This window comes from Pseudovirgaria hyperparasitica, assembly GCF_010093815.1.
Source record: "Pseudovirgaria hyperparasitica strain CBS 121739 unplaced genomic scaffold EJ05scaffold_35, whole genome shotgun sequence".
NCBI classification, from domain to species: Eukaryota; Fungi; Ascomycota; class Dothideomycetes; order Acrospermales; family Acrospermaceae; genus Pseudovirgaria; species Pseudovirgaria hyperparasitica.
In genome coordinates, this window is record NW_022985583.1 from 13345 (window position 1) to 25330 (window position 11986).

General features: G+C 47.9%; 7 protein-coding genes across 7 annotated transcripts; 3 read left to right on the forward strand and 4 right to left on the reverse strand.

Annotated features, from left to right (window-relative positions):
* Positions 1–218: 218 nt before the first annotated feature.
* On the forward strand, positions 219–1268 carry EJ05DRAFT_524938 (uncharacterized protein; the record flags this gene model as incomplete). The annotated part of the gene is made up of 3 exons (XM_033748832.1): positions 219–244; positions 277–324; positions 401–1268. 3 exons carry the CDS (start codon positions 219–221, stop codon positions 888–890), a joined length of 564 nt encoding a protein of 187 aa, XP_033595136.1. The 3' UTR covers positions 891–1268.
* A 244-nt stretch (positions 1269–1512) lies between these two features.
* Positions 1513–2130, reverse strand: EJ05DRAFT_505807 (uncharacterized protein; the record flags this gene model as incomplete). Its single annotated transcript, XM_033747736.1, has 3 exons — positions 1513–1787; positions 1832–1949; positions 1999–2130. The coding sequence occupies 3 exons, from the start codon at positions 2128–2130 to the stop codon at positions 1513–1515; spliced, it is 525 nt and encodes a 174-aa protein (XP_033595137.1).
* Positions 2131–3860: 1730 nt separating this feature from the next.
* Positions 3861–4475, forward strand: EJ05DRAFT_481054 (uncharacterized protein). Its single transcript, XM_033744984.1, has 2 exons — positions 3861–4163; positions 4316–4475. The coding sequence occupies exons 1-2, from the start codon at positions 4107–4109 to the stop codon at positions 4469–4471; spliced, it is 213 nt and encodes a 70-aa protein (XP_033595138.1). The 5' UTR covers positions 3861–4106; the 3' UTR covers positions 4472–4475.
* Positions 4476–4973: 498 nt separating this feature from the next.
* EJ05DRAFT_268084 (uncharacterized protein) lies at positions 4974–5807 on the reverse strand. The gene is made up of 2 exons (XM_033740326.1): positions 5359–5807; positions 4974–5249 (listed from the first exon to the last, which is right to left on the reverse strand). The coding sequence occupies exons 1-2, from the start codon at positions 5547–5549 to the stop codon at positions 5027–5029; spliced, it is 414 nt and encodes a 137-aa protein (XP_033595139.1). The 5' UTR covers positions 5550–5807; the 3' UTR covers positions 4974–5026.
* Positions 5650–6181, forward strand: EJ05DRAFT_490713 (uncharacterized protein; the record flags this gene model as incomplete). The annotated part of the gene is made up of 3 exons (XM_033745908.1): positions 5650–5722; positions 5767–5937; positions 6000–6181. 3 exons carry the CDS (start codon positions 5650–5652, stop codon positions 6179–6181), a joined length of 426 nt encoding a protein of 141 aa, XP_033595140.1.
* Positions 6182–7490: 1309 nt separating this feature from the next.
* EJ05DRAFT_268100 (uncharacterized protein) lies at positions 7491–7982 on the reverse strand. Its single transcript, XM_033740327.1, has 2 exons — positions 7790–7982; positions 7491–7734 (listed from the first exon to the last, which is right to left on the reverse strand). The coding sequence occupies exons 1-2, from the start codon at positions 7907–7909 to the stop codon at positions 7621–7623; spliced, it is 234 nt and encodes a 77-aa protein (XP_033595141.1). The 5' UTR covers positions 7910–7982; the 3' UTR covers positions 7491–7620.
* A 3085-nt stretch (positions 7983–11067) lies between these two features.
* On the reverse strand, positions 11068–11493 carry EJ05DRAFT_481058 (uncharacterized protein; the record flags this gene model as incomplete). The annotated part of the gene is made up of 1 exon (XM_033744985.1): positions 11068–11493. One exon carries the CDS (start codon positions 11491–11493, stop codon positions 11308–11310), a length of 186 nt encoding a protein of 61 aa, XP_033595142.1. The 3' UTR covers positions 11068–11307.
* Between the last annotated feature and the right edge of the window lie 493 nt (positions 11494–11986).

Below are 11986 nucleotides of genomic sequence, written 5' to 3' on the forward strand. Positions count from 1 at the left end.
CTAGGTGTGAAGAAGAGCCATTCATGTCTTACCCGGTTGTATTAGCGCTCCTAGTTTAGGCAGCCAAAGGAGGTGCGATAGACTGCGCCGTACCGGAGTAGACCGGGCTGACGAGAGAGTGCAGCCAAGGATTCTTTGTATCCAGCACTGCAGTGGAAGTGTCTTTCCACTTTCAAGGATCTGGCGAGATTCTCGGGCTGTTTTAGGTGTTGATGACCATGACTGACTGCAGACAATCCTGCAGGTAAGACATTAGAAAGCTGTACGATATCATAGAACTAACCGGTTTCTAGCACGACGCAAGCGTGCTTGTAAGAGCTGTAGGTAAGCGGGAATTAGGGTCTTATGGCTTCTTGTTCTAAATAAAATGCTGTGAACAGGATTCTCTAATATGCAACAGAGCGAGACCTTCGTGTGGAGCTTGTAACACACGAGGTATCACATGCGAGTATTCCTGGGAGAGTTTGGGAGTCGCCCCTCAATCGGGGCAGAGATTCGAGAAAGAGCGAGAGGAGACATCCGATGCAATTTCTCAGTGTCCTGCACCAATACCCGATATAGGTTTCGTCGCAATTCCACAGGGATCACGAAACACGAGTCTCCTCACAAGGCCAGAGGCATCCAATATCTCACAGACTTCAAGACAGCCACTAAACAGCGTGGAAGGTCCACTCTGGGCCAAAGCACTATTCCAGGCTTGCCGTCAAGTTGATACTAGCCTTAAGCAACTCAATAAACGCTTGATTCAGGTGGATAGGAGAAGACTTTCGTACTCGGACATTTTCTCTGAGTGCTTGCAATCACCACTCCTCGACCCAGAGCTGTACAAAAAGCTCGAAGAGGCTCGTAACGTTGAAGCGGTCGCGATCACGAACGCAGAACAAATATAGCCGACGCTATGCCACCTCTCAGTGAGATCATTCAGAGACTCAATGATCTTTGTAGCAAGCTGTACAAACAACCGAAATAAGAGCATTATTTCTTTATTTTCTAAATTACTCTGTATATATGGAAGCCCCCACATATCTTTACTTAGGCTTTCTCATTTTGTACTTGTCTTGTTGAGGTTCGTTTGACGCAACGATCTTGTATGTAATTAGTGTTTTCCACACTGCTTCACTCGTTCACCATCCTTCCTTCTAGGGATAGAAGAATGCCTTCGGCAGCAATGGCTAAACCAAGAACGACAATGAACGCATTGGTCCATTTATTGCAGCCTTTACTACCATTCAGCATGTTTTGCAGACGTCATAGTAGCATCTTCATCATTCTTCTCTGTAATCGTGCGTAGATATGTTTGATTTGCCGGTTCGCCAGACGCGGCGAAGTCTTGTCGCCGTAGCGATCTGGTCTATAGTTTGATAGCTTTGAGAGGATGTCAATTTTGTGTGTGTGCAACAATATAACTGGTGATTATGAAGTAGTAAACTTCCGTCAGTAATTTCTCCTTCATGGTATTAGCAAGGTGTCCAACGACCTCGTCACGGGCATGTGCGCTCATACCTGTTCGGTTCACTGAGCAGGGTCGATGTTGACTAGACACTCGAACATCTGTTTCGCGAATTCTTCTACACGGATGTTTTGGCCCGTTTTTGCATCCTTGAAGTATTGGAATTGCCGTAACAATTCAGGATTCCTCGGCTTGAATTCATAAACGTCAACTTCAAGCCAGGGCAAGCCCCATCCTGGCGTCAATTGGATCTTGATCATAGACTTTCCCCAATCATGGACATTCGTTTCGCACAGTTCGATTAACGTCTTTTTCCTGTGGAGGTCGGAAATCCAGGCTATAATCTATTAGCACTGTTCAATACTCATGTTCGGAACATACTTGGTAGGAGAAAAATCATAAGATCAGGAAGTGTATCACGACAGCAGCCTAGTTTCCAATCATCACCTGGATTTTGTGATCGATTTACGTAACGGCGACAGATTTCGCCTGGGTCGCACTAGAATGGTCAGTCGAGCTATGGCTCTGGAAAAGTGGACTGCTCCTACTTCATCTGTCTGAATCATGCAGGGCCAACCGACAGGTGCTTTCCGGTCTGTAACGAAATTATCCTTCGAGGCGGAGCTAGCCCCTTGCCATGTAGGACCCGGATTCGAGAACGACAATGGTAGAGGAGGCATAAGCCTAATAATAGTGATGTATAGCCTCGAAAACAGTCCGCAAAAAGGTCTCGAAATTTATAGTGCATAATCTATCACGGGTCTAGCTAGGTATATTATATACTACCTTCTCTAAGTCTCTGCTTATAGCTCTATTCATTAATTCTTCTAAAAAATAATAAGTTAGAAAGATAGAAAGCGTCTATAGCTATAATCTGATACTAATCTCCATTATATACTAGAGGTTTAGAAAAGAGATCTAAGAAAATAGGATCGTGTCTCTGTGTAGTGGCAGCATTGCTACTGGATTACCCTCCACGGCAGGCGCCTAAAGATGACTTCGGAGAGAGCAAGATATTAGACACGACTTGTGAATTGGGTTGGAGGAGGGATGGACGAAGTGAGAAATGTGCCTCTGTTTGGTACTTTTGATCATGAATAGCGAGGGCAGCACTTTACGGTTCTTTCTCCAAAGGCGTACGTACCATGACCATAATTGAAAGTTAAGCATGAGAAACAATACAACGTCATCACCGTAGATATGTGGACAGACATCACCATGTACCTGCTTGCTGACGGACATCAGTTTGCTTGTAGGTCCAGGTCCCCTTTGCCATCAGACGGCCTGACGCCCCTGAGACCGTACTGTCGATTTGTGGTTTTGGTTGCTTCTCATGATTAGATGGAGACATGAGGGTAATAATGTAGGACAATTTCACGTGCTGTGAGGAGCTTCATAACGAAGGGAGAATGAGTGTGATGAAAGGTAGTTTTACGATGCTGGGGGGCTTTGTAGCCAAGCATGGTGCCAACCTCGAGGGGGGCGACTCCGTTCACCAGCTGGAAAGCGTTTCACAACCCCAGTGGAATGCTCTAGCAGAGAACGACACCCCCAGCCTACCCGCAGAGACTGCTTTTCCCGTTTGGGGGACGCAGAAACGACACTCTGGACCTTGATTAGTCCGTTTTCAAATGGCATGGGTCGACCAGGCATGCCTGAGAGCAAGGGGGCTTCGAGCGCCGCATAAGGTGCCATTGTCTTGCCGCACCACCTCATACAGTCCCTCAGTACAGACTTCGATTCCAACGCAAGCGTCCAAGAAGAGACCCACTCGTTACACCTTGTCAGTTGGCTATGCTTCACCAGCACCACTGAAATCGAGTCTCACCAGAGGAAGGCGGAGTGGATACCATATCGTGACGGCTGATAGGTACGCTGCCGTATATGCGAGCGGACAGTCCGCACATTCCGCCCTTGCTGAAGGCTCGCCATCCATGAATCAGTCTCCGGAAGGGCCACGCTACACCCTTCCCCTGCCACTACTGGCGTCTTCGGTACCAGTATTCCCGACCACACAGAACCAGGCTCTAGCCTGAATTACAGCCCCACTTCTTCAGTCGCTTGTCTCAGGGTTAGTGTGACGGTATCATGATGTTCCTTGGTAACCAGAACGGTCCGATCTGTAGCGCCGGGCACATCTGTGCGTGCATGTGTAGTAGGCCAATAGTGCGTCGATTGTTCTGAGTCTCCGACGACTGAGCTCACGATGGTCCCATGTCAGGTGGCAAGAACCTTAGGCCCACAGAGATCTCACTTCATACCGGACATAGACACTCTGTAGTGCTCAGTGGGCGATCAGGGCTGGAACTCCATTTCGTTGTGCAGGGATATCCGGAAGGATGCGATTTGCCAGAGTGAAGCTGCTCTTAGCATGGACATAGACTGCAGTGATACTGATCGTTCACCAGACTGGACACACAGACTCCGTAGCCACAATCGTTGGTGGCAGGTACCATTGCAACCATTGCGTTGATTACTGCTTTAGCCCAGTCATTGGTGGAAGTTCTTTGATGCTTTTGCCGTGACTGCTATTCAACAACAACTTCCTACATCTTTTGTTCCGGTAGACTAAATACGTCTGCAAGCCTGATAGGTATTTGTGGCATAAAGTTGTCCTCATGACGATGCGTTCTACCATATACCGTACGGACCAGTGATGCTATTCGACTCGAGTCTTGGAAATCCAAGTCCCACGACTGTTATCCGGCTTCACGTTAGTTAATTTTCGGTATCAAAGATGTCCCAATATCCAGAGGCTCCGAATCCCAATCAGGCCCATTACACGCCTATATATCCTGACATCGAGCCTTCACTCGCCGACCCGTCCTTGCAATCGAACTACACGAACACAACTCTCCTATCGAGCAAGCCGCGCAACAAGCCGCTCAAGCACAACAGACGGCCCAGCAAGCTCAACAGCAAGCTGGACTCAACATCAGCAGCATCATTATGACGGACAGGCGCCCCAGAAATCCAATCGACTGCGCAAAGCATGCGATTCCTGTAGCATTCGAATGGTGAAGGTAAGCTTGTAGTCGATGACGGTTGCAAAAATATGAAATGGTGTAAGGAGTCATGAGTGTATTGGTAGTTCCACAAGGTAGCACTTACGGCATGATTAGACTAAAGGAGGAAAAGGAAAAGCTGCGTTGTATTGAGGCGGTGGAAGCTCTTCAGCCGGGGTAAAGCCACTCTTGGCAGCAATCTGTTGCCAAGAGCGTCTTTACCCCGGCCTAGCGTGTCTATACTAGTGCAGGATCATATTGCACTACACCATATATAGCTTTGATAATCCTTTTCGAGTTAGTCGCAGAGAGCATGACCGCTCCTCCGAAGCAGCACATATACGCGTAACTGCCTTCGTGCTATCCGTACTGCGGATAAATACTCGTGATGTGTACATGATGAATAACAAAGTATGTACAGCAATGGGGCCAAGGAAGGTGGTAAGGAGGGCAAGGTTCCTATAGAGCCAATCAACGGTGTAGAAGACGTTAAGATGACTTCACATTTCTTAGTGGCTAAATATTTCTAGCGCGGAGTCGGCACAACACCCACAGCCACGTACGGCTCGACCTACCTGATGATGACCTTACGCCTCTCCTTCCCTGTCTCAGCAAGGCGAGTTTTATGACGCAGAGTTAGCACATAGCTCAAGTAATGCACTAAAGCGGGGGAAGAGCGCGGGGAAAGGCGACACCGAGATGTGAGATCAGCTTGGGGGAAGGGGTTGGGGACAAACCCCACGATCACCGACAGAGTCATATACCCGTGGTGGCTGCCGGGGCAAGGTTGTAGCCTGCTTGATACCGAACATAATACACACGCTGCAGTGGCGACCTGACGACTAACGAATTTCTTTCCCAATGCTCGCCGTAGGCCTGTAAAATGTCCGTCTTCTTCATAGCCAACGAGATATAGGGGGCTCCGGACGACTCGAAAAGTCCAAGGATCTTGTGTGCGGCATCCCAGAGCTGGTGCGGTAGTCCATGTGAGTACAGACTTGCTCAGAAGATGAACGCCATGCCGTGGGGAAGTCCAAAACCAAGCCATGGATCAGAACGTCTGTGACCACTACTGAAAGAGCGACAGAGTACATTAGGATATATATGTGACCCACAATCTTTGACCGGTCAGTCACCGCTATTCGGCGAACTCGCTAGTTGCCTGTTGTTTGCCTCGTTTCAGTATACTATAGTATGCCTCCGCAGTTATGCTCTCAGGCAAACGTGCCCCTACCAGGAATCGAACCGAACGCATCGAAGGATGATGGTATGTGTGAGCTCTTGACCGTGGAAGACTCTAACTTCCTTAAGGTATTCTTATCAACCTTCCATTCAAACGCCTATTCACAACTTGCTGGGCCTTAATGTCATGCGTTAACGGGCGAAAAAAGAGAGCGACCGACGACGTTAAGGAGAAAGGGCATGATCAGACAACATCGCAGCCCTGGCGATGTGACTCATCCCAAATCGAAAAGGATCGAGGTATCGCGTCTCGCTTCCCTACCTGTGCTGCGGTATACAATACTATGACGAGTCCCTACTAGGTGACCACTTCATGCACCACTACTCGTCTGAAGACCGCGTCGAAAAGTGTACTCCATCTCTGTGGTTTAAGAATCCACGTAAGCAGGCAATCGATGCTCTTCTTCGGACAGACGCTGAAGCGGAGGGAGCAATGGCGCAACCACCACCTGAGCCATATGCAGGGTCCCAATTGCGCGCCTGAGATGGCTTAGTGCAGATGACAAATTCAAGATCCGAAAACCCTGGTACGACGCCATCCAGGTCGCCGACAACTGCGAGCAAGATTTAAGGATTTGTTGGGTCGACAAGGCAAAGGAGCCGGGCATTACCTTGATGAACTACATTGCTTTTTGGAGCATGGATCCTTATTGGGGCATGAATCCATCATACTCCAGTTTGTCATAGCATTTCAGAGTTTTGCTCCTTAAGAGCTGCTGATATACGTCGTTGTCTTTAGCTCACTCGTCATAGCGTTTATCTTCCCTCTACATGGATTATCGAACAAGCTCCAAAACCTAAGCCGCTTTGTTTACAGGTGGTTGCAGACGTTTGGTGTCACAATTGTGCGACGACAAAATGATATTGGATCTTTTTAGGTCTCTGACAAAACCAAAGCCAGGGCATTGCAGGGCACATGGGCATAAGGGCTGACGATATTATGTTACTCGTCGTCCATCGACATCGAGTAGGGACTAGACCGAGGACAAGGTAGACTCATCCGATGGGAGGCCAGTGAGCTGGCGTCCCGCGATCGAGTAGCGATAACTGACCGGTCAAATACTTGCAACTCATTCTCGACAACAGCGGATAGTCTCATTGAACCTAGTTAGTGGCTTTATGCACAGCGAAGGATAAATTAAATATCACTGCACCTTATCCGTGCTTCATGGCCACTTGTTATTATTAACCAGGGATCTTCGAAATAGATTGGTATGTCAATGGATGAACGTTGCCGGGTGCGTGGCCTAACCTGTCATGAGGACGCCAGTCACATCATTATATTCGTGACGTGCTCGAAAGCTGACTGGGAGTTCGACATTGGTTCTAATGCAAGCCTGGGGGGGCCACTAGCAAAGTACCTCCATCGTATAGGCAACATCAAGGAACAGCCTGTAGGGGTGGATGCTACAGGTGAGGAGCTAACTTAATCTACGAGTGGAACGAGCCAGTGGCCCCCCCAGGCTTGCATTAGAACCAATGTCGAACTCCCAGTCAGCTTTCGAGCACGCTCTGGACCAGGAGGAGAACATCGACTCCCCAGGGCCCTCACAGGGACTTCCTTTTGATCCTTCATACGACTGTTGGCCCGCCAGAGCAATGCATGAACGAGGCGTTGGTATTCCTTTACTGTTTGAATCATGGCTGGGGTGCTAAGAATCATGCAGAGCCCCTGAATTCTTTCAAGCGATTGACATGCCCACCCCGTGGTTTCTCTTGGCAGCCGTCTGTCTCTCGCACGGTCGTTTGGAATACACAAGAGCGATAACGGCACACAAGCCGCAAAGTTTTTGCATTGACGTCTGGTTTGGCTCGTGTCTCAGCGACTCCTCGTAATCACCTAAGCGCCGCTTACACCGAATCACTAAGACGGGCGGGACAGAACGGACGCTAGGATAGCATAGAACCCACGCAGTATTCAATCTATATGGGTCGAGGAATCGTTCGTGCTAGGGTTATGGTACGGGTGCATACCCACATCACGCGAAGTCTTGCGTGTAAAGGTAATAACGGCCCGCACATCAAACTCGCCGACCTCTGCTCCCAGTCGCTTAGCATCATCCTCTACAGCCATGGCTTCTACAATGCTTACTTGTGAATCACGATAAGGGACAGGGGTACTGGAGCTATGTGCGGAGTCGGCACACCACCCGGGTCTGAGGTGCCTGTGACCGATGAGGGTGATGCCCGCACTACTTCGTGTCTTTTTCATGATAACTCCGTAAAAGTGACACAATAAATCGTGAGTGTGATCTTTATAAGCAGCTGCATTGCGGCCTGCAAAGTTGGTAGGGTTGTCATGGCCAGCCACCAGTGAAGATACATCCCGATCAATTAGAACTCTTCTCGGAACCTGACCCACCAGTCGCTTGCGCACTGTACAACAACAAATGGATGTGGATCCATTCACGGAAGGCCTGTGCCGCTTCCGAGCCCGAACACATAACTCTCCATAACTCGCTACGGCTGAGCAAAAAGAGCGCAATGCGTGTATGCAGAGAACGATCGATCAAGAGGGCTTCTGTCTGACCGGTCGCAGCAAGTCACACATGAATCCTTGATACACAACCCCTTCTGAGCACTCACCCCTTGTCATAAGTCGATTTAATCCTGCTTAATCGTACTCACCTGCTCCTGGGCGAAAAATACTTGCTGCTCAAAAAATGTCAATTTTGAACTCCAACCATACCTAAAATGAGCAAGTTCATCCATCCCGAAGCCACAATTCGTCGTTTGCCTAGAACCTGACTCTCTTGGCATTCGCATGTCGCGCTATGTCTCCCCCACCCAAATTTACGTGAGACGGACATATTCTGGCATTTTGTCGTATACTCGTCGCCAACGCGTTGCTGTTACCGATTACACGTATTCGGTAGATTATTGAGGCTATCTAGTAGTTAGTATACCTATTATATAATATATTTCTGGTGTTTTCGACTCATAGTCGCGTATAGTGGGCCTACCTAGTAAGGCGTACGACGCGAGTACCTATCGCCGAATTGACTTCCTCCTTGAGCACGACGTGCCCTCTACTATTACCGCAGAGAAGTCTTAAGTATCTATCTCGACAGTCAATCGTGTGAGGTATAATCTTACTACGTATGGCCAGCGAAATAAGCCTCTATCCGCGAAGACGAGTGGTCGTAAGACTATCCTTAGTGATCGCGTAATGGGATTACTATTCGAGCACCTACTCCAGGAGGGATGGCTATACCTTGATGAGATAGTAAAATGGGTATATGAAGAGCTCGAGATAGTAACCTCACCATCTACTATCTTAAAGCAGCTGAAGAAGAGAGGGTGGACTAGGAGTCTACTATAGCGTATTTATTCCTAACGCTCTAAGGTTACGCGTCGTTCCTATCGTGAGGATATTGCTCGGCTACCTACTGATCGCCTTGTATTCATTAATGAGGTTATCTTTAACGAGAAAACGGGATAGAGGAGACGAGGTAGAGCTCCTCGTGGAGAGACTCCTAGGTAATTTACGAGGATCAATCGAGGCCCTACGTATAGCGTATATGGTGCTATCTCCGTTGATGGCTTCGTTACCTATAGTATTAAGAAAGGTTACTATAATAAGCAAGAGTTCATCGACTGGCTAGAGGTATACCTATTCCCTAGCCTATAAGAGAAGTACCCTAATTAGGCTATGGTTATCATCATAGATAATCTCTCTCTTCATACCGACGACGACGTTACTCCTATGGTTGCTGCAGCTGGTCATACTCTTCGATATACACCGCCTTACTCACCTAATTATAATCCTATTGAGTTAGTATGGGCAGTCCTAAAGGCGTGGATTCGAAGGTAGTACCTATTTATACGTGAGCAGTCATACAACTTCGAGGAGTTCTTACACCGCGCCTTTAAGGATAGCTGCTACGATCAGTTCGCTCTCCGCTTCTTTAAGCATGCGGCTAACGGTTGGTATATTGATGAAACGCTACGAGAGCGTATTATCGCGGATTTGAAGCAGTTTGAGCGTGGTAGAAGGTGTGGTTTTGCGGCAGAAGTGAGGGATATTAGTCAACTTTTTATAGTACTCTTCACTGACTAACGTCACGTCGTTCTCGCTTATATTCATAGGGAGGAGGTATACTCATTTATATATATACGTATTTAATATGAACTTCGCAGCATCTCTACTTAAAAACCTTATATAGCCCTAGAAGCGAGTCCATGGAGTGCCTTCGCTGCTTCCTCCTGCTCTACTACCTTAAGATTACCCTTATACTCATGAAGATAGCGACGAGCATCCAATACTATGCTTAATAGGACGCCATACGCCTTCGCTGCGTAGTGATGAGTAGTTCCAGGACGAGTAATCTCTTTAACCTGCCTATACTAATAACAGTTATCAACTACGTACTCGCGGAGTAACCTAATCCCGTCCTTCGTCCTCGTATGAGTTTCCTTCGCATATCGCCATTTGAGTACTAACTGAACCACGTCAGCCTAATGAAGTTCTAGTTGAGTAGGGCTACTATATGGTGCTGGATTTGTCGTCTCTAGCGGCGTCGATAGACGAGGGCGCTGACTCTCAACCTCACGAGTCGGCGACGGTGACGTATATGGCGGTGGAATACCTGGTGGATATAGAGGCACACGTGAGGCGAATATAGGATTGAATCTAGCCTGTTAAAGTTGAGCCTGCCTCATCTGCTCATCAAAACGTTGACGCTTAGCCCTTTCCTCATCCTTTGCTCTTCTATCTTCTTGACGGTACTGAAGCTCATCAATCGCTACTTAAACCTTCTGAGTCTGGAGTTGCTTAGTAAGGGTGGCGAGGTCGACTTGTCTAGATATACCTGACTTCTTTGCTGACTTTCTCTCATAGGGTTTGGATACGAGTTGCTTCATTACACCCACAGGAGGATCCTCAACGGAGGCTCCAGCAATACCAGTAGTAATAGCATGTGCCCATGGCTCTGTCGACGCGCGTTCAATCTTGTAATAAAGACGACCAGATGAGGATGGGACGATAAAACAGTGGCCTCGCTTATTAGTACAACTAACGTCCGTACAACGGTAAGTTAACTCTATTGTACTAATTATCTCGATCCGTTTTAGGCCAGCTTCCTTCCTCTGCTGAGCCTCGTTATATATAATCGCGGCACGCCCTCTTAATGGAGTCTCTATATTCGGCGAACTTCGAAGTCCTGTACCTAGCGATGGTGTAGGAGAGTCACGGTGACGAGTACGTTGAGGTTACTAAAGAGGTTTCTTACCCTAGGACTCGCACTTCACGCTATCCTCAAAGGTAATTATAATAACCTCATCCTTCGTATTGGCGAGCGAGTGGATCTCGTCTATGACTATATAGACTCTCTCCCAGCTAATAATCGACTAGTCATTGATAGCGAGAGTCCTCCGCTGTTTCTTCCTTATACCAAGGCTATATACTACCTGGCGAGTATTAAAGGCCCAGTCGTTAGTACTGAGTCTCGTACTAATCAAGTCGTTGATTGTACTCTCGTACACCTCACGTTCAAACGCACATCGCGGAACAGTAGTAAGTTCATCTGCCGCCTCGTTCTTTCTATTAACACGTAATCTCTAGGACACGTGGATCTTGTACGTCTCCTCTTCATCCTCTATAACCTCATCCTATTCGCTATCTACAGGATCCATAGGAGGAGGAGGAGGAGGAGGAGGAGGAGGAGGAGGAGGAGGAGGGGATGGGGACGAGGAGACAGATGGAGGAGCAGGTATAGCCTTAGGAGGCGCCGAAATGTCGACAACACGTGGTTTTTTCGGCGCCGCGGTACGTTTACGAGCTTGTTTCTTCGCCATTGCCCTCGCAGCAGCAGCCTCTACTAATTTAGTAATAGATTTACGCTGACGAGGAGGAGGAGGAGGAGGAGGTTCGACTAACGCGTCTGTCGTGAACTAAACGCTTCGAGCGGGTTTTTTCGACCTAGAGGAGGGCATATAGGTAAAAAAAATACGTGGAGACTCAACACTAAGTATATTGACTAATATTCGATAGTATACGTATATTTAGACCTCATGTGGCGACGAGTATACGACAAAATGCCAGAATATGTCCGTCTCACGTAAATTTGGGTGGGGGAGACATAGCGCGACATGCGAATGCCAAGAGAGTCAGGTTCTAGGCAAACGACGAATCCCTTAGCTCCACGCCGTCTTATAGTCCTCCACTCGGGTTTCAACCTGGAGGTGAGATGAAATTTCAAACAGTCGATTGAATATGGGGGTATTGGAGGTCAGAAAGGTCAAAAAACGATTCAAATCCCCTAAAACACCTGATCGTGGTTTTAGAGGT

Excerpts from the sequence above, each read along its gene's own strand:
- EJ05DRAFT_481054 (XM_033744984.1), top strand. The coding sequence starts at position 4,107 with ATGCTATTCGACTCGAGTCTTGGAAATCCAAGTCCCACGACTGTTATC. Across the intron at positions 4,164-4,315 it reads CGACTGTTATCCGGCTTCAC|CAAGCCGCGCAACAAGCCGC; the intron begins GTTAGTTAATTT and ends TCTCCTATCGAG.
- EJ05DRAFT_268084 (XM_033740326.1), bottom strand. The coding sequence starts at position 5,549 with ATGTACTCTGTCGCTCTTTCAGTAGTGGTCACAGACGTTCTGATCCAT. Across the intron at positions 5,250-5,358 it reads GAGCCCCCTATATCTCGTTG|GCTACAACCTTGCCCCGGCA; the intron begins GCTATGAAGAAG and ends GGTATCAAGCAG.
- EJ05DRAFT_268100 (XM_033740327.1), bottom strand. The coding sequence starts at position 7,909 with ATGAAAAAGACACGAAGTAGTGCGGGCATCACCCTCATCGGTCACAGG. Across the intron at positions 7,735-7,789 it reads TCCCTTATCGTGATTCACAA|AGGTCGGCGAGTTTGATGTG; the intron begins GTAAGCATTGTA and ends GACTGGGAGCAG.